Source organism: Mus pahari, chromosome 11 (assembly GCF_900095145.1).
Source record: "Mus pahari chromosome 11, PAHARI_EIJ_v1.1, whole genome shotgun sequence".
Lineage (NCBI taxonomy): Eukaryota > Metazoa > Chordata > Mammalia > Rodentia > Muridae > Mus > Mus pahari.
This window is the reverse complement of record NC_034600.1, coordinates 49144096-49163535: the sequence shown is the minus strand read 5'-3', so window position 1 is coordinate 49163535 and position 19440 is coordinate 49144096. Positions and strand designations below refer to the sequence as shown.

The 19440-nt window shown below is 40.2% G+C and overlaps 1 protein-coding gene across 1 annotated transcript; it reads right to left on the bottom strand.

Moving 5' to 3' along the window:
* Positions 1-10310: 10310 nt before the first annotated feature.
* Positions 10311-11386, bottom strand: LOC110329106 (nucleolar protein 16). The gene has a single exon (XM_021208675.1). It carries the CDS (start codon positions 11316-11318, stop codon positions 10782-10784), a length of 537 nt encoding a protein of 178 aa, XP_021064334.1. The 5' UTR covers positions 11319-11386; the 3' UTR covers positions 10311-10781.
* Between the last annotated feature and the right edge of the window lie 8054 nt (positions 11387-19440).

Sequence of the window (19440 nt, the reverse complement as noted above, 5' to 3'; positions counted from 1 at the left end):
GGCTTCTGTGTACATCAGGTACAGGAAACTCATGGCTTCTGTGTGTATAAAATTCTTCTTCCTTTTCCATTCCTATCACTTTCTTCTTTGCTCCCCATCTCCTTCTTCTCTTCTTTTCAGCTCCATGCTCATAATGATTTCTGAAATTAGATAAAAATCCCTACTTCCTATTTTAGAGGTAGTGAAATGGAGGTTCATGATATTAAGTATTGGCTCAGAGCCATGTGAAGAATGGTTTCTGAAACAGACATAATAATGGAAATTTAACCCTAGAACTGGATGTCTTCCTGTAAGGCGCACTCACCGCTACTACAAGCCTTTTAATGTCTTCATTCCGAATCTGCCTCTTCCGATCGTCTCCTCTTTAAAGGATCTGATTCGAGACTTCTTTAGTTACTCTCAGCCCCTAAGTTGCATTTGTTTGACCGATTCTCTACCTTTGTACACTCGATTACTTCTGTCTAGATTACCTTTGCTCCCTTTCTCCATATATGGGAAGCGATTTAATGAATCCTTACTGTCTGAGCAATGGTATTCCATCTTTTATGATCTAGACATGGTTACATTTACATGCCTACCTGCTCCCATTTAAACAAATTATCCTTTTTTTTACTGTAGACTGCAGGTTTACTGGAGGAAAAAGTGTGCTGGGATCCTCTCTATCCTAGTTTGTGCTGACCTTTGCACTTGGTTCCCATCTCTGCACTGGCCTCCTCCGTGAATGGATAGACTGAACTGTCTAGATAGTAATGGCAACACAGACATCTTTTTACTTCAATTGTGCTAGGTGGTGATCCTTGTTCTTGGCCAAACTCTTTTGAAGGACCGTCTCCCTGTTGGACTTCTTGTATTCATGATATGTTTTCTTTACACACACACACACACACACACACACACACACACACACACACACACACTTTACTTACCTTGGACAGACCATTCATCCATTGACTAAGATATCCTTCTTGGCATGTCTGAGTTTTACACTTAATGCTGAATTGCTCTCCCACATTGCCCCTCCCCCTTCTGTACTTGGGCTATGATTTATATCTTGGGTCATTTTTCTCTGTGGATGTTCTCTTGACTCTTCCCCTTCTCATGAAAACTTTGACTTCCAGTGTTTTGTGTACGAGACATATTGGGACTGGAGATCATGAAAATATAAATGGATCCCAAGAGACTTGAGAACACATAAAGAGAGTATGTATAGAGAGCAGAAGAGGCCCTGTGTGATCTTATTCTAAAACTTGTGGAGTATAAAGCAAAGAAGAACAAGGGAGATGGAATTAGAGCACCTCCCAGTACAGAAAGAGAACCAGAAAAGAATAGCAACTCATAAGAAAAGGAAAGAAAGTACCCCCTCCCCTTATTGCTGACTCAGAGGAGAGGGAAGTTGGCAACTCAGAAAAGAGTAGGAACAGCTGCAGAGGTGATGGTCTTGATTCCGTGTCAGTAGATGCCAACCATGAGGAGAAGTGGACTCTCCATAGGACATGATTAGAGCCACCAAAGTAGTAGGCAGAAAGGCAGATTATATGGAGTGGTAAAACTATTTGGGGAATGTGTAGAAATAACTGTTGGGAAAGGTTCTGTTCTCCATGAGAGGAAAGGGGCAGAGGAGGCTTTTTTGAAGTGAGAAGTGTTGTAGAAACCTTGGTTAGTGACTAGAGTAGCTAAAGTAAGACCTTGCTATATGGTATCAAGAGCCTTTTTATAGATCGCTGAAAATAACTGTGAAGCGAAGTGTGTTGCATGGTGCTCCGCTTCTTCTTTCTAGCCAAAGTGAATTGTTTAGGCCTGTACCGAGTGTGTGGAGAGCTGCACTAGAGTCTCACTAGGAATCCACGAGAGGAGAACAAAATGGAAGGTATAAACAAGTGGGTGAGCATAAGGAGTGTACTGGGGAGAGGACAGGAGGGAGGTGAAAGATGGTATGAAAGTGCTGTGTAATTGATCAGAATTTGTTACAAAACCTGTTGAGGCGCTATTGGGTAGATGAATTAGAATTGTATGAGACTTTGTTTTTAGAGAAAGAATTGCTTGGAAATTAAGATAATGAAGGAGCTATAGTGACTGGTACACTATTTATTTATTTATTTGTTTATTTATGGGCTTGAAGAACTTTGAACTATTGTTTGGTAGCTCTTATCTGTCTTTTTGAGTTTCACCTTCCCTGTCCTTCTCAATTTGATTTTCTTTCTTTTTTTCTACATTTATTCTCCTACAGGTTATATTTAGATAAACAATCCCCCAAACAACCAATTACCCCCCCCCCCCACCAAACAAACAAACCCTCAAGGGATTTTCTCTAAGCCATCTTTAGACTTCCAGTATCCAACCACATATTAGATGCTTTGTAACTTTTTGGTGGCAGGAAAGGATGAGTTAGAAGCTAATTGAATTGATGATAACCAAAATCTGGCGCTTGAGGAGCAGGGAGCTGAGAGCTCACATTCTTTACAACATAAGCACGTAGCGGAGATCACAAACAGGAGGGGGGCTAGATTATACAAAGCTTACTCCCAGTGACATACAGAATTCCTGTAGCAAGGTCACAGGTTTTTGTTTTTGTTTTTTGTTTTGGTTTTTCGAGACAGGGTTTCTCTGTACATCCCTGGCTATCCTGAAACTCACTTTGTAGACCAGGCTGGCCTCGAACTCAGAAATCTGCCTGCCTCTGCCTCCCAAGTAGTGGGATTAAAGACGTGCGCCACCACGCCAGGCTCCAAGGTCACAGTTCTTAAACCTCCTCAGACAGTTCCTCCAACTGGGGATCAAGTATTCAAATGTCTGAGTTTATAGGAGACAACTCAAATCACTACAGTTAGCATACAGAACATTTGGTGCCACAATGAAGCTTCGGGAATATGTCAGGATTCTTTCATCTTTTCTCATCATCCACTTCTCTTCTTGTGCCCTCTCTACATTCAGTGCACTCTCTTTCTTTCCCTAATTAGGTCTTCTGCCAGTGAGTCCTTCTGCTATCGATTCTTTCTGCCTTTGATTCCTTCCGCTATCGATTCCTTCTGCTATCCATGTATACCATTAACTCTATTTCCCGTTTCCCTTGGGAATTTTCCCTCTCCTTTGGTAATCCCTTTTCTAGTTTTGTACCTTTCAAACACACACACACACACACACACACACACACACACACACACACACACACACACGCTCTCTCTCTCTCTCTCTCTCTCTCTCTCTCTCTCTCTCTCTCTCTCTCTCTCTCTCTCAAACACAAATACACATGCACCTATATCTAATTTTGAAACTAAGGTTCCACAGTGAGAATGTGAGATATTTATTTTTCTGAGGCTGGCTTATTTCACTTAACATAACGATTACCAGTTGCATCCATTTCCCTACAGACGTTATGATTTAATTTTATTGCAATTCCATAAAATTCCATTGTGTATATATGCCATATATTTTATTTTTTAGACACTTGACGTATTCTTTGTAAACTTTGTGTGTGTGTACAAGGTAGTTCGATTGCTGCCTTCAGCATCCTTTCTTGTCTCCCACCCCTGTAAACGCTCCTCTTGCCCTGTGAAGTTCTTTTCCGCATCTATGTCTTTTGCTTTGGCCGCCGAGTTTAACCAATGGCTTTGAAACTCCATTGGAACTTGGTTGGCACAATTTAAAGATAATGACTCCCTGTCTCCTAGAGGATGTCACTTTAGCAATGAAATTACATCTCAAAATCTGTAAGTTTATGAGTTTTCTCTCAGCTAGAGCCTGGCCTAAACTCGGTGTTTGATGAATAAATGTTCTATGTTTCTCATCTTTTACACACACACACACACATACACACACACACACAAACACACACCCTTATTCAAAAATGATCCAAAGATATCATTTAAGACCTATATGAAAATTGTAGGAGAGAATATAGAAGGGGTACTTAAGATACAGCACAGGCAAGGACTTTCCGAATAGGACCCCTCAAGATTCACGACTGTTGGCGGGGCCAGTTTTGTATTTTCTTTATCCTGGCATCCGTTCATTGAGATCCAGGCTGGCTCCATTTCCCAGCTCCTGTGACAAGTACTACTATAAATGTGGATGTGCAAGTGTCTCTGTAGTGCGCGGATCTCGAGTCCTTTGTGTATACGCTGAAGAATGGTGCAGCTGGGACACATGATAATTCCATTTGCAGTGTCTTGATGAGCTGCTGTAGTGATTTCCATAGTGGATACATGAGTTTGCATCCCGTAGCGGTTACCAAGGGATACTCATTCCTCACCTCCTTTCCTCCCTTGTTGTTATTCCTTATTTTCTCAATGATAACTATTTTAACTGGGATGGAATCTCAAAGCCATTTGCATGTCCCCGACAGCATCGATGTTAAAAACATTTTCAAATTTTTCTTATTTTACAAAAACATTTATTTTTATTCTATGTGTATGAGTGTTTGCCCACATACATACTATGTGTGTGCCTGGTGCCTGCAGAGGCCAGAAGTGGGCTTTGAATCCTCTAGAACTGCAGTTATGGATGGTTGTGAGCCACAGTGTGGGTTCTGGGAACAGAACCCAGACCTGCTGGATATTAATCACCTGTCTTTGTACACTTGACAAGACCTTTGCCTTCTGTTGGCTGTCTCTTCACTCTTGCTCTCTTGCTGTTTGACCTCTGTGAAGAGACTCTGTGATGAGGGCAACTCTTAGAAGGAAAGCATTTAACTGGGGGGCTGGCTTACGGTTTCAGAGATTTAGTCCATTATCCTCATAGTGTGGGGCATGGGAGCTGAGAGTTCTACATCTGGACCCGCAGGCAGCAGGAAGAGAGAACCACTGGGCCTGGCCTGGGCTTTTGAAACCACAAAGCCTACCTCCATTGAGACACTTCCCCCAGCAAGGCTACACCAAATCCGACAAGGCCACACTTAACTCCAACTTGGCCGTACCCTCTAATCCTTCCAAATAGAGCTGCTCCCTAAGCATTCATATATAGGGGCCATTCTTATTGTTTCCCTTGTTGGGAAAGTGCTTCCTTCTTAGCTTCATACAATACCATTTCTCATTTCTGGCAGTTATTTATTATGCTGTACGAGGCCTATTCACAAAGTTCTTGCCCGTGCTGTATCGTAAGTGTTCCCTCTTTATTTTCTTCTATTTTTTTAAAAATTTATTTTTAACTTACTTTTTTACACTCCATATTCCATCCCCCGCCCCTCCATTCACTCTCTGACTGCTCCACCTCCCACACCTTCTCCCCACCACCCCACCCCGTCTCCACATGGATGCCCCTACCCCCACTCCACCTGACCTCTAAACTCTCTGGGGCCTTCAGTCTCTTGAGGATTAGGTGCATCATTTCTGAATGGACAGAGACCTGGAAGTCCTCTGCTGAATGTGTGTTGGGGGCCTCTTATCAGTTGGTGTGTGCTGTCTGTTTGGTGGTCCAGTGTTTGAGAGATGTCGGGGGTCCAGATTAATTGTGACTGCTGGTCCTCCTGCTGGATTGCCCTTCTCCTCAGCTTCTTTCAGCCTTCCCTAATTCAACAACAGGGGTCAGCTGCTTCTGTCCATTGGTTGGGTGCAAATATCTGCATCTGACTCTTTCAGCTGCTTGTTGGGTCTTTTGGAGGGCAGTCATGATAGGTCGCTTTTTGTGAGCGCTCCATAGCCTCAGTAATAGTGTCAGGCCTTGAGACCTCCCCTTGAGCTGGATCCCACTTTAGGCCTGTCGCTGGACCTTCTTTTCCTTAGGCTCCTGTCCATTTTCATCATTGTAACTGGCCAGGCTCTTGGCTGAAAGCTCATAAACATACAGATTTTGAGATATAATTTTGACAGATGTGGGTTTGTATTTTTATTATTTTATAATATGAAAATTTTATATAGCAATTATGATAACAGATTTCTAAACAAGATTATTGAGAGAGAATCAGGGCTAATAGAAAAGATTCTGGGATGGGGTGTGGCTCAGTGGTAGATTACTTTTTTAGCAGTTCCACAAAATAAGAAATAGAAAGAGAAAGAGGAAAAGAAAGAGAAAGAGAAAGGTTTCTATAGTATGAAATACAGAATTCTTATTCTAATCCCTGTAATCTTAGTTGTATGATTCAAGCACCAGGGAGACATAAACTTTTCAGTCTTGGTTTCCATGCAATACAATGGGGAAAGTGACAATATTTTCTTTATAATGTTGCTATTCGCCCTACGTAGAGTGGTCCAGTTTATTCAGCATTATCTGTGCATGTACGAACACTGTGTCATTGACTATCATTTATATTGCTAATTCTGGCTCGTCTTAGTTGTCACGAGAGTGCCATTGGAAAGCGTGCCTACACTACTAGCTCGTTCCATAAATGATACGCAATGAAAGTTTGTACAAGTTAAGCTCCCAGAATTATTACATACGTACATATGTGGTGGTTTGAGTAAGAATGGCCCCCATAGGCTTATATATTTGAATGGTTAGTCACCAGAAGTGGAACTCTCTGATAGGATTAGGGAGGTTAGGAGGTGTGGCTGGCCTTGTTGGAGCGGGTGTGTCCTTAGGGGTAGGCTTTGAGGTTTCAGGAGACCATGCCCATGGATCAGGAGACAGCATCTTCAGCTACTGCTTCAGCGCCTCTCTTGATGTTACTCTTCTCCCCACCGTGATGGAAACGTACTAAACCTCTGAAACTGTAAGCAAGCCCCCAATTCAATGCTTTCTTTTATAACAGTTTCTGTAGTGATGGTGTCTCTTCACAGCAGTGGGACAGTGACTAAGACACCATATCAAAAAGGAACATTTTAGCGCATGAACATGGAACCCTGCTTACGGCTGGAGTGAATGTAAATGAGTACAGCCATTGTGCAACAGTTTCCCCCTAAATTTAAAAATAGAATTACCATCTGATTAAGAAATACCACCTCAGGTTATCCATTCTCCAAAGAAATGAGATCGGCATGTCAGCAAAACATCCACATTTCTATATTTATTTCAGTACAATTAAAGACAGTAAAGAAGAGGAAACAATTTAAGTGTCTGTCAACAGATAAATGGATAGAGAAAATGTATAAAAATGTACATAATAGAATACTCGTCCATCATGAAAAGGATGGCGTTCTTTTATTTGTGACTATGTGTGTGGAATTAGAAGTCATTATGTTAAATAAAATAATAAGCCAGGCTCAGAAGCAGAAAGACTAAATAAGTAGATGTCACAGACGTGGAGAGGACGGTGATTTGTAGGCTGTGGATGCTCAAGTAAAAGAGTGGACGGGATTAGGTGAGGTTGATTAGAGGGTAGTAAGTTACAGTTACAGTAACAAGTTCTGGTGTGCAATATCACAGTAGGGTGATTGTGGATAACAATTAGGTACCATATATTTAAAAATAAACTATGGGAAAGGATTCTGAATTACATATTTTTTGTCCCCCAAATGATGTTTATGGAGGAGATACATATGTGAGCCTGCCTTCAACATGGAGACATCATGTGGTAGGCACCACATTACTATGTGCCATTCAGTGGTTTATTTATCAGCTAAAATAAAATATAAAACGCAAATCTTCTCTACAGGAAGTTCTCTGACCACTAAGAGCAGTTTCAAAGTTTTATGAATGACTTTGAAATAGCAAAAAAGTTTAAAGTCCCACTCTCAGCTATAGAAAAAAATAATTTGAATATTTTAATTTGGTGTTTCCCAGTGGAAAAATACAGACATTTCCTTACTGTTATTATAAAAATGAAATTTATAAGCCAAAGTAATCTGAAGAGGGAAATGGGAAATTGTGTATGTTTGTGTGTGTGTGTAATTAGGGAGATAAATATAGAAAAAGGAAGAAGTTATCAGTAAGAATATATCTGAACAAGTCATAAAAGTATATTAACTACTTAAAATACCTATAATAAATGTAAATCAGTATATTAGTATATATAAGTTGCTTAAATAAAAAATTTCCACCTTTGCTGACAATGTTCCTCTCCAAGAATCATAGACCATTTAATAAAAGCCCCAACATTAGGCACAAGAAGCCATCTTTTGAGTAGCTGGTCAAGGTTGTCCAAGAGAGTCCCTAAAAACTATTGATACTGCCCTTTGATATACTCCATAGGTGGAAAATAAGTCACTATTGTTGAAAACACCATGAGCTTTGGACATAGTGCCAGATGCCCTAGGCTAAATCTGACTTGAAAGCCTGACTCTTTCTTGAAGACTAACTTTTATGGAACCAGAAGGAGCCATACAAATTTATGAAGCGTGGAAGCAGCCGACAGTCTCACCTAGCTACGACACCGATTGTACTCCCACTCAGATGCTTTAAGCAATGCCTTTATGCCTTTTGTTGGTAGAGATTGATAACTCTTCCCACCACTTCAAGGGGACACATATTTAGTATGAATAAGCGATCCGTAAAATGTTCAGCTTTCAGGATGGTTTGCTGATTTTTTCTTCCTCCTGGTTTTGTGTCAAACTAGTTGTAGAACATCCCCTCCTAATTGGACAGAACATTTCATAACTCTAATTCACTTAATCGTGGTAATGTATTTATTGAGTAATGATGTGCTTCAATGAGGGTATGCGTATAAAGTTTTCTTTACAAATTGTTGCTAAATGAGCATGTCTGCATCGCATATTGATGGAGGAAGGTGAGGCACAAAGAGATAGCTTGCTTGTGTAATGCAAGCTTGAGCAAGGGGTAGAAGTACAGTTGAAATACAGTTTTGACAGATTTCAAGATCTGTGTGCTTTAAAAATTGCTCTAGATAGATTTTAGAAATTTATTTATCACCTAAAATGTCATAATAGCGCTCTCTTTTTTTACCCCTGGTGGAGCAGTGGTTCTCAGCCTGTGCATCGACCCCTTTGGGGTTGAATGACTCTTTCACAGGGGTCGCCTGAGACCATGAGAAAATGCAAATGGTTACACTATGATTCATAACAGCAGCAAAGTTATAGTTATTAGGTAGCAACAAATATGATTTTATGGTTTAAAGTCACCACACTATGAATAACTGTATTTTTAAAAAAGATTTTATTTATTTATTCTATGTCAGTACACTGTAGCTGTCTTCAGACCCTCCAGAAGAGGGCGCCAGATCTTGTTACGGATGGCTGTGAGCCACCATGTGGTTGCTGGGAATTGAACTCAGGACCTTCAGAAGAACAGTCAGTGCTCTTAACCACTGAGCCATCTCTCCAGCCCTGAATAACTGTATTTTAAAGGGTTTTAGCATTCAGAAGCTTGAGAACCAGTGCTGTAGAGTAAGTACTCTTGGTTGACTTCTAGGTGTATTTTGAGAACCACTGCTGTAGAGTTAGTACTCTTAGTTGACTTCTAGGTGTATTTTTTTTTTTTTTTAAGGAACAGGACATATCCTTCAACAACAGACACTGAGGAAATCCTGAGAATCATAAGGACATATTTTAAAAACCCATACTACACCAAATTCGAAAAGCTTTAAAAAAGGGGGGTTAATTTTCTAGATAGGTACCAATAATCAAAGTTAAATTAAGATCAGCTTTAAAAAAAAAGTCCTGTGAGTTGCGACTTCCACAGGGTCACATATCAAATATACTTCACAATTCAAAACAGTAGCAAAATTACAGTTAGGAAATAGCAATGAAATAATTTTACCATTAGTGGTCACTACAGCATGATCGACTGTATTAAAGGGTCACAGCATTTGGATGGTTGAGAACCACCGATTCAAATATACTTGTAATCCTTAGTGAAATGAAAGCAGTCATTAAAAAGTTCCCCCCCCCCCCCCCCCCAAAATAAAAAACCACCCAGGGCCAGATGGTATTAGAGTAGAATTCTATCAGACTTTCAAATAAGTATCAACACCAATACTCCTCAAGTTATTTCACAAAATAGAAACAGAAAGATCATGTGGTCACAGTGACTCTGATCATGCGGTCACAGTGACTCTGATCATGAGGTCACAGTGACTCTGATATTCGAGCCACATAAAGACTCAACAAAGAAAGAGAATTACAGACCATTTCCCTTATGAATATAGATGGAAAAATACTCAATAAAATATTTGCAAACTAAATCCAAGAACGCATCAAAAGGATCTCCATACCATGACCAAATAGGCTTCATCCCAGAGATTCAGGGATGGTTTAACATACAAAACCCAGCAAATGTAGTCTACCAGATAAATAAACTAAAAGACCCCGCCCCACGTGATCATCTAATTAGATAATGAAAAGCCTTTAGCAAAACTCATGATAAAAGTCCTGAGAGATTATGGATACAAGGGACATATATAAACATATATAAAGACATATCTAAAGACAATTTACAGAAATCCTGTAGTGATTTCTTTCTTTTTTTTTTTTTTTTTCCATGGGTAAAATACTCCTTTATCATTTATAGAACACACTGAAATAGAGCAACCCCTCTGAACAGAAACAGTAGGCCCCGGCTTTCTGTAAGCTCCCAACAGAACACAAACCATGGCCTTGAAAGAGTTCCTTTTCCTCCAGGGCGGTGGTGGCGCATGCCTTTAATCCCAGCACTTGAGAGGCAGAGGCAGATGGATCTCTGTGAGTTCAAGGCCAACCTGCTCTACAGAGAGAGTTCTAGGACAGCTAAGGCTATTAGATGCTTTCTCTCAAAAAACAAAACAAAAAAACAAAACAAAACAAAACCAAGGGTTCCTTCTCCAGAAGGAAGGGGAAGGAGGCAGGGGGAGACAGTGTGCATGTAAGACCCGATTCCACAGGACTTAGTCAGCATCACTGACGCTCCACACCCCTTGCCTTATAGCCTGGCTTTGGTGTTGTTGGTCCAGCAGACCTTGGTCTGGGGGTGTGCCCCACTCAGTCCACCTCCATCTTCTTATTCCGCAGAGAATCGATGAAAGCTTGCCACTCCGCTGGGTAAAAGCGCTTATAGACATTGATCTTATTCCGGATCTGTTTTGGGGTGTCTTGGTAGTAATTCTTCTCGTCCCGGGCCATGGCCTTATAGTCCTCCCCATGATTCTCCACCATGTACTGAACATAGTCAATGAGGTCCCGAGACAAGGTATTTCCTTTCTTCTCTGGGAGGCTGGCTTCTGCCTCCAGGTCATTTACCACATAGGGCTTCCGTACAAGATCCCTGGGTCTCTCCTCCGTGTCTACCTCCATGGCCTTTACCTTTCTCTTACGGAGGGGAACCGCCTTGTTGGGGTCCATGGCCAACCCCATCTCCGCCAGGTTCTGCCGCACGGATTTGGTGTGATCCCAGGCATGTCGGATGTGGGAGCACTCGATCCGTGGCGCTGCCTTCCGACGAGCATTCCGGTTCAGACGCTTTCGGTTGACATTGTAACCGAACTTCTGCCTCCGAGTCTTTCCCTTAGCCTTGGGCATCTCGCAAACTGCCGCAACAGCAGCTCAAACTCTCGAAACAGCAGCACAAACTCAAGAACCACGTTCTCAGACCCTGTAGTGATTTCTATACATCAGATTAAATGGAGAAAAACTCAAAGCAATTCCACTAAATTTAGGAAAAGACAAAGCGGCCTTCTCTCTCCATATCTAATCAATAGAGTACGAGTTTTAGCTAAAGCAATAAGAGTTGAAGAAGGTAAAGGAACTACAAATTAGAAAGGAAGAAGGTGAAGTTATTTGTGGATGGTATGATAGTATTACATACATATATTAATATAGACCCATATTTACCACCCTGCACAAAACTCAAGTCCAAGTTGATCTAAGACCTCAAAATAAAACCAAATATACTGAACCTGATAGAAGAGAATATGGAGAATAACTTTGAACTCATTGGGGAGTCTCAACTGGCCATCTCTTGCATCCAGGCAAGGCTTCCAGTAGTAGGACTGGGTTGCATTCAACTGAGTTGTTGGCCAAGGGGGTCCAACAGAAACCCCCGAACAACCCAGACTAATGCCATGACAAAGGGTTGCTCTCTGCTAACTGACCACAGGGCCCAGTTGCTGAGGACAACATCGATAGAACTCACAGAACATGGAGAAGTCAAGCTGGTGCCTGCATGGAGCCTTCACCTCTACGTTCTAATCTCTTTGGTGTTGGAGAAACATGGTCACCAAGACATGTTTTATGGGACTCTTGGGTATGAGAATGAGTTGGTCTCTGACTCTATTGCCTGCACTTAGGACCCTTTTCCTTTTGTTGGCTTACTGTGTCCAACTTTGATGTGAAAAGTTCTGCTTCGTGTTATTTCATTCTATTTTGCTGTGTCTGGTTGTTCTCTCTCAGAGAGAAACCACAAAACCGTTGACCTACAATCTGTCCTGACTGCGAAGTATGCTAGAGCAATGGTAGCGCAGAACTTACGGTAGTAGCCAACCAATCTCTGATTTGACTTAAGGCCTACTCTGTGAGAAGAAACCCACACCACTGCTTGGGTAACCAAGAACTAGAGTCTAGAGCCCAGAGATCTAGAGTAAAACCAAACATGTTTGATCTAAAAAAAAAAAAAAAAAAAAAATCAAGAAAATGATTTGGGATGGTATTCTGCTATACTCATAGATCACTGTCTTATCCAGCCGTCATCAAAAGGCTTCCTCCAGCCCCAAATGAGAATTGATGCAGAGACCCACAGCCAGACATTATACAGAGAGAGAATTTAAACTCTCTTTAGAGCTCAGGGAATCCTGCGGAAGAGGAGGCAGAATGATTGTAAAAGCCAGAGTATGTAGAGGACACTAGGAACAAAAGGCCCTATGAGTCAACTAAGCAAGGTGCATATGAGCTCACAGGGACAGAAGCAGCAAGCACAGGACCTCATGGGTCTACACTTTTCCTCTGTATTTAATTATAACTATTAGCCTACTATTTTTACGGGACTCTTGACTATGAGAATGTGTAGGTCTCTGACTCTATTGGTTACTCTTGGAATTCTTTTCCTCCTGTTGGGTTGTGTTCAACTTTGATATGATTTTTTTTTTTGCTTCACCTTATATTTTATTTTGTCATCTTGGGTTGTTATCTCTTAGAAGCCTATTATTTTCTAATGAGAGAAAGAAAGGGAGTGGATCTGGAGGGGAGGGGTCTGGGGAGGGAATGAGGAGTAGAGGGAGGGAAACTATAATCAGGTTATATTGTATGAGAAAAGAAACTATTTTCAATAAAATGTTTAAAACACTTTTTTAAAAAAAAATATATGTTTATGTGTGTGGGTATGTGCACACGAGGAGCCAGAGGAAGCCAGAAGAAGGCACCTGATGTCCAACCCTAAGATCTGGAGTTACAGGAGGTTGTGAGCTACCTAACAAGATGCTGGGAATACACTTGAGTCCTCTGCAAGAACAAAGCATATTGTCAACTGGTGAGCTACCTTTCCATCTCCCCAGGAGCTCCCCACCCCTCAGTTTTTCTATTGTTATTGGCCTGTTTAGGCTTTACAGTTTTCTCTCTTAAGTCTTGGTGTTTTCATTGATATTCTCTATGATTCTCATTTTCTTTATCTTAGCTATTGCTGTTTGGAGTTTTATTATTACTTGCCTGCTGCTAAGCTTGCCTTGCATTTGAATACTTCTTTTATTCCCCTTCCTCAATCACAACAGTAGGATATTTATTCAGGACCTTCTGTTTTTAATGTAGGCATGGATTTCCATAAACTTTCATCTTAGAATTATTATTTTTAAGACAGGGTTTCTCTGTGTAGCCCTGGCTGTACTGGAATTTACTCCAGCTGGCCTTGAACTCAGAAATCTGCCTGCCTCTACCTCCTAAGTGCTGGGATTAAAGGCATGCGCCACCACTGCCTGGCATGTTTTTTAAAAATTTATTATCTGTCCTGGTTTTTGTTTAGGAGTACATAGTTAATTTCTATGCCCCTGTAAAATTTCTGAGATTCCATTATTTTTTTTTTAAATACCATTGAAAATAGAACTAGGCATGATTTCTGCAACCTTAAAATAGGTAAGACTGGCTGTGTGGGTTCCTCCAGAGATTGTTCTATGCACAAGAAGTAATGTGTGTTCTGCCACCATGGGGTGGATAGTTCTGTGTGTATCTATTAGGCATATTTGATCAAAGTTGAATAAAATTTTAATTTTTTTAGTTAATTTTAAGCCAGGTTTATATATCTATTGTTCAGAGTCAGGAATTGGAGTCTCCTACCACTATTGTGCTGATATTTCTTTCCTCATACACGTTAATATTTTCTGTTGATTCTTAGCTTCTTCAGTTTTTGATGAATGTATAACTGTTATATTTTCTTGATTGATTAATTCTTTTATAGATATTTCTATATAGGTATAGGTATAGATATAATTCCAGATAACTGACAGCTGGACAGCTTTTGACTTGGCATCTACACTTTTAAAGTATTGTTAATATTGTCACTAATTAGGGTGTTTTTCAAATACTCTTTTTTATGTGCTTGTTTTAAAAATTATAATTATGTCATTTCTCCCTTCCTTTCCTCCCCCAAAGCCCTCCCACAGACCCCACACTGCTCTCTTTCAAATTCATGACGTCTTTTTTTTATTTTTAATTTTTAAAGACTTTTATTTATTTATTACATCTATGTATGCGAGTAGCCTGTAGCTGTCTTCAGACACACCAGAAGAGGGCATCAGATCCCGTTACAGATGGTTGTGAGCCACCATGTGGTTGCTGGGATTTGAACTCAGGACCTCTGGAAGAGCAGTCAGTGCTCTTAACTGCTGAGCCGTCTCTCCAGCTCATGATGTCTTTTTCTTTTTATTGTTATCACATGCATATGTGTATCTGCATATATATTCCTAACTATACCTCATCAGTTTATATAATGCTACTTGTATGTATGTTTTCAGGGTTAACCATTTTGGGGATTATCTTCTATACCTTTACTTTCAGCTTCTATATTTTCTTAAATGTAATAGACATATTTGGATTTTTTTTATTAGACTAACATTTTGATTAGAGAATTTATTGCATCCAAAGTTCAGGTTTCATTGACAGATAAGGAATTACTTGTGCTCTTTTGTAATTTATTTTTGATTGTTTTATAGAACAAAGATTCTTTTGCTAATTATATGCTCTTATGATTTTTATCATTTTCTATAGTGATAACCTTTGGTCATTTTCTTTTAATTATTTGTGTATTTGCTGGCTTTTGAGATTTTTTTTTTATGACATATGCTATGAAATGGCTTTAACAAGCCATTTAAAGCCGAAAACAGCTCCAGATACATAGGAACACATACCTTCTAATCCTCCCTACACAATTTATATTTTTAATATGACAACTTTTATTTTGTGTATGGTATATTCCTTAACAACTTGGTGTAGCTTTGGTCATTTTTGTCATTTTGTTTTTATGTTTTTCCTTATCGTTATTGCTCATCTCTTTTTCTCAAACTTCATTACCTAGGTTTTCTAGGTTTGGGGACAAAGCCCAGTGTCATTTCCAGCTGTTTGTTGTGTAGTATTATTGTTCTGACCGGGCAGTGAACGGTTTGGATCTTTTTTCCTTTTGCTGATTCGCCCTACACCTTACTCACACTATCCAGTAACCAGTGACCAAACCTTTGCTTTGTCTGAGATCTCAGATCCTAGGATGTGAGGAATTATACAAAGAAAGCTGGCTGGATGAAATTCTTCAGCTCATCATTAGTAGTTTATGTATTTTATAAACAATATTTTCCTTGACTTTGTTCTCCCACAAGGGACACAGTCCTTTTCAATTTCAGCCTCAATAACGCACTGCACGAAACAAATTCCTCATAGTACAAAGCATTCCGAAAATTGCTAGAAAGTATTAGACATAATAGGAAGGTTGAGCTTATACGTTCTTAATTGCGTACAATCAAATGTGTATATTGTATGAAACTAACCTAATTTTGTTTAGACAAGTTGGGTAACCGACACGCTACAAGACATAACCACAGATTACAAGGCTTATAAGTGTGGATTTCTCTGGAGTAGAACACATTCTGGAGAACTCTTTCTTTTTAAAATTAGCAATGCAAGTCAAATTATCACGGGCACATAGCTGCGGCGTAACATAAATCCAAGGCATTAAGCATTAATATTTTATTCACTTTCCCCCACCACATTGAACTCAGTCTTCTCTCCTCGAGCTGAATTTTGCTGATCTGGTAATTTTGCATTAAAATAGAAAGGGTTTGCTAGTGCTTGCTAGTTCATTTTTAATCGATATTTTTTTACAAAATACCGTGTGTGTATGCGTGTGCGTGTGTGTATGCGTGTGTGTGTAGTTGTCTCTGTGCTCATGTGTATATGCATTTGTGTGTGTAGATGCCAGAGCCCAACCTTGGATACCGCTCTTAGTGAGTCATCCATGTTGTTATCTGGGACAGTCTCACTCACAGGGACCTAGGGCTGCCAAATTTGGGTAGACTGATCTCCAGGGATCTGTCTGTGTGTGCTTCTCCAGTGTACGGATCACTGGTGTGAGCCACTACACTTGACTTTTTATGTAGATCCTGGGGATAGAACTTAGGTCTACACACTTCCACAACAAACACGTTATCAATTAATCTATCTCTTGAAGCCCCAAGAAGTACTTTTTCCCCCTTTGACTGTCACTTGTATTTATTGAACGCATTATTAACAGCAGACTACTCAGGGAATGTTTTGAACATGTCACTGTCCCCATCCAGATTCTCCACAAGTTACAGGGATCTAAATTGCAATGTTCCAACTTCCAGGACAATTATTACAAACTAATTATTTATCTCTACTGACTGAATCTCAAATCTACATGCAGATTATGAGTGTTTACTCAAGGCATGGTACTTACATTCTAATGAAAGAAAACAAATAGTAGCATCATTTTTTACTATGTCAGTAGAAGACAATGAGACTGCTTGTCTTTTCAATAATTATGGACTTAGGAAAACAAGAAGCAATCTTTGTAAGTTGACATCCTCTTTTTCCAGATCCTCTTGGCACTGTGACACACAGATTCGTTTTCAGTGTTGTCCTCCATCTCTAAGAGTTGTGTATTCATGTCCAGGGAGACCACAAAGAGTGAGATTAAATGGAAACTCAGACAACTCTTTGAAACAGTACAAGTCACATAAAGATTCCTTAGGACCATTATGTAATTATCTGATTTCACAAAAAATTTAACTGTCTCTGCTTGTGAAAAGCATTTAGCAGCAGAAAGGATTAATACAAAGTGACAGGTTTGCTACAGACAACCTAGGCAGACATGCCTCCAAGTAGAAGGACCCCAAATCTACATGGCCTATGTTTTTCTTTTTAATTTGTTTTGTGCATTAATATATTGTACATATATTTATGTAGTATCTACTTATGCAACGCAGGGTGCTAGGGGGTGGTAGACAAGGCATGACACTTACTTTCTTTTTTAAAAATTAATTAATTAATTAATCGTATGTATATGAGTACATGGTAGCTGTCTTCACACCAGAAGAGGGCATTGGATCCCATTACAGATGGTTGTGAGCCACAATGTAGATGCTGGAATTGAACTCAGGACCTCTAGAAGAGCAATCAGTGCTCTTAACCACTGAGCCTTCTCTTGGTTAGTTGTGATGACATGTTTTGTATGGATAGAAACTTCTGGAAAGTTCTGAGAAATGGAATCAAATTCGAACAACTATTTAAATAATGCAGTAATACAAGGTAAACGATAAGATGGAGATGGATAAGAACGGAAGTGGGTCCGTTGGAAACCATTGCGGAGTTCATACGATACTGTATAGGTGGAAGGGGAGTAGTCATGTCTTCCATGTTCTGTGGGAGAAGCCATCTTGTGCCTTTACACATCTGTGCATTGGTGCTTAAATTATAACTGGACCATGTTACTTTAGATAGCAAAGGACAAGAAACCAAGTAATAACATTAAATAAGGAAATTATTAATTAATTCTAATTAATTCATACCGTGGATAATTATTATTTAAAAAGGAAATATATCAAAACTAATAAGTTTAGTATTTTCAGATATGTGGTTTTCAGCATGAAGACCTAGATAGAGATGCACGGGTGTTGCATATTGAAATCATACACTATTACTATATCAGACCCTAGCAGACATTTTATATCCCTGTGTGTTTATTTTACGAAAGTCGGTGCTCCAAAATTTGGTGTGTGTGTGTGTGTGTGTGTGTGTGTGTGTGCTTACGATTGCTAAATCATCTCAGTGAATTGCTCCTTTTATTTATGTATAGTGACCTGCTTTATCTCTTTTGGCTAACATAACGAATTGCAAGAAATGCTTTCAATATTGGAGTAAATTTTTCTCTTTCCTTGAAAATCGGATTATGCCAGTTAAGTTCACGGAGGTGTGCTGATGGATCTGGGAGCTCTTGTCTTTCTCATAGTTTGAGCTGGTGCTGCGCCAGTACTGGACAGTTTACTGGGTGTCCTTCAGAGTGGTTGTCATTCAATTTTCCTTCTCTGCACCTGTGCGCCCTCTGCTGGCCACATTTGGCTTTGCGGCCTGTGAACAGGGTCGTTTCATCCTTTCCAGATTCCTGAGCTCACACTCCCTGGAGTGGTAAATGTTCCCGCAAGGGGTGTCTCTCAAATATTTTGGGAGTAGGGAAAACAACCACAACTCTGAAATCTGTTCACGTAGATGATGTGTTTTCATACTTTGAAGGCCCCCTGGGTATTAACCACACACTCCTGGAGGGATGCATCTAAAGACGTCAAGTCTGTTGATGGCTTTTCTGAGCTCTGAATGCAACATTGGTACTCCAGAGGCCGATACACCCATTGACTTTGTGCTCAAAGCTATTGGACTCTATGGTTACTTCCAGGCTCTGAAATATTGCTCTTGACCATCAAAGATGAGGCTATGCTATTCCCTGCCTGAGTTGAGCCTTCTAAAACCTGCTCACTTTGACTTATCAGCATGCTTGCTTGCTCTCTACATCTGCCTCTCTGGATATTTCCTCGACCCTGAAGCTGCAACAGGCCGCACGGAGGCTCCTGACCTGTCATGGCTGCCTGTTCCGAGGTCTGCAGGGCTGTTCAGTTTTTAATAATAAGTTCCCTTTCATCATAGTGTCAGGCTGCTGCCCTCTGAGTCGTATAGTGCCACACAACAGAATTGCTGTCTTTAGACATCTTCAGAAATCGGAGCCATTTAGAATCAGTCTCACCAATCTATGCAACTGGTTTTGAGGCTTGTGAGAGTTGGGGGGGGGCTTGTCCCAAGGGGGAAGACTCCCCACCATGTCTCACTTGGCTTACCTTTTGCAGGTGACTCCTGGCTTCCCATCTCCTAAGGAGCGGCATGGCTGAAGTTGCTTGTTATTTATTGCTTTTTTCCCCCCTTTTCTTTTACACCTATTGTTTTATTTGAGTTTTCATGTACCTTTTACTTCTTTGGAATTTCTCAAGCTCTTCCCTTGTTCTCCTTTGAATATTTTCCTATTGTGACCCTCCCCTTCACTGAGTAGCACAGAGGCAGCTTTAAGGCCACCACGTTACTCGGAACTCCACTGTAGGCTCACTTCTGAGAAGAAAGCATCACCAGTTCCCATGTCAGTATATATAACCAGAACGGTTTTCATATC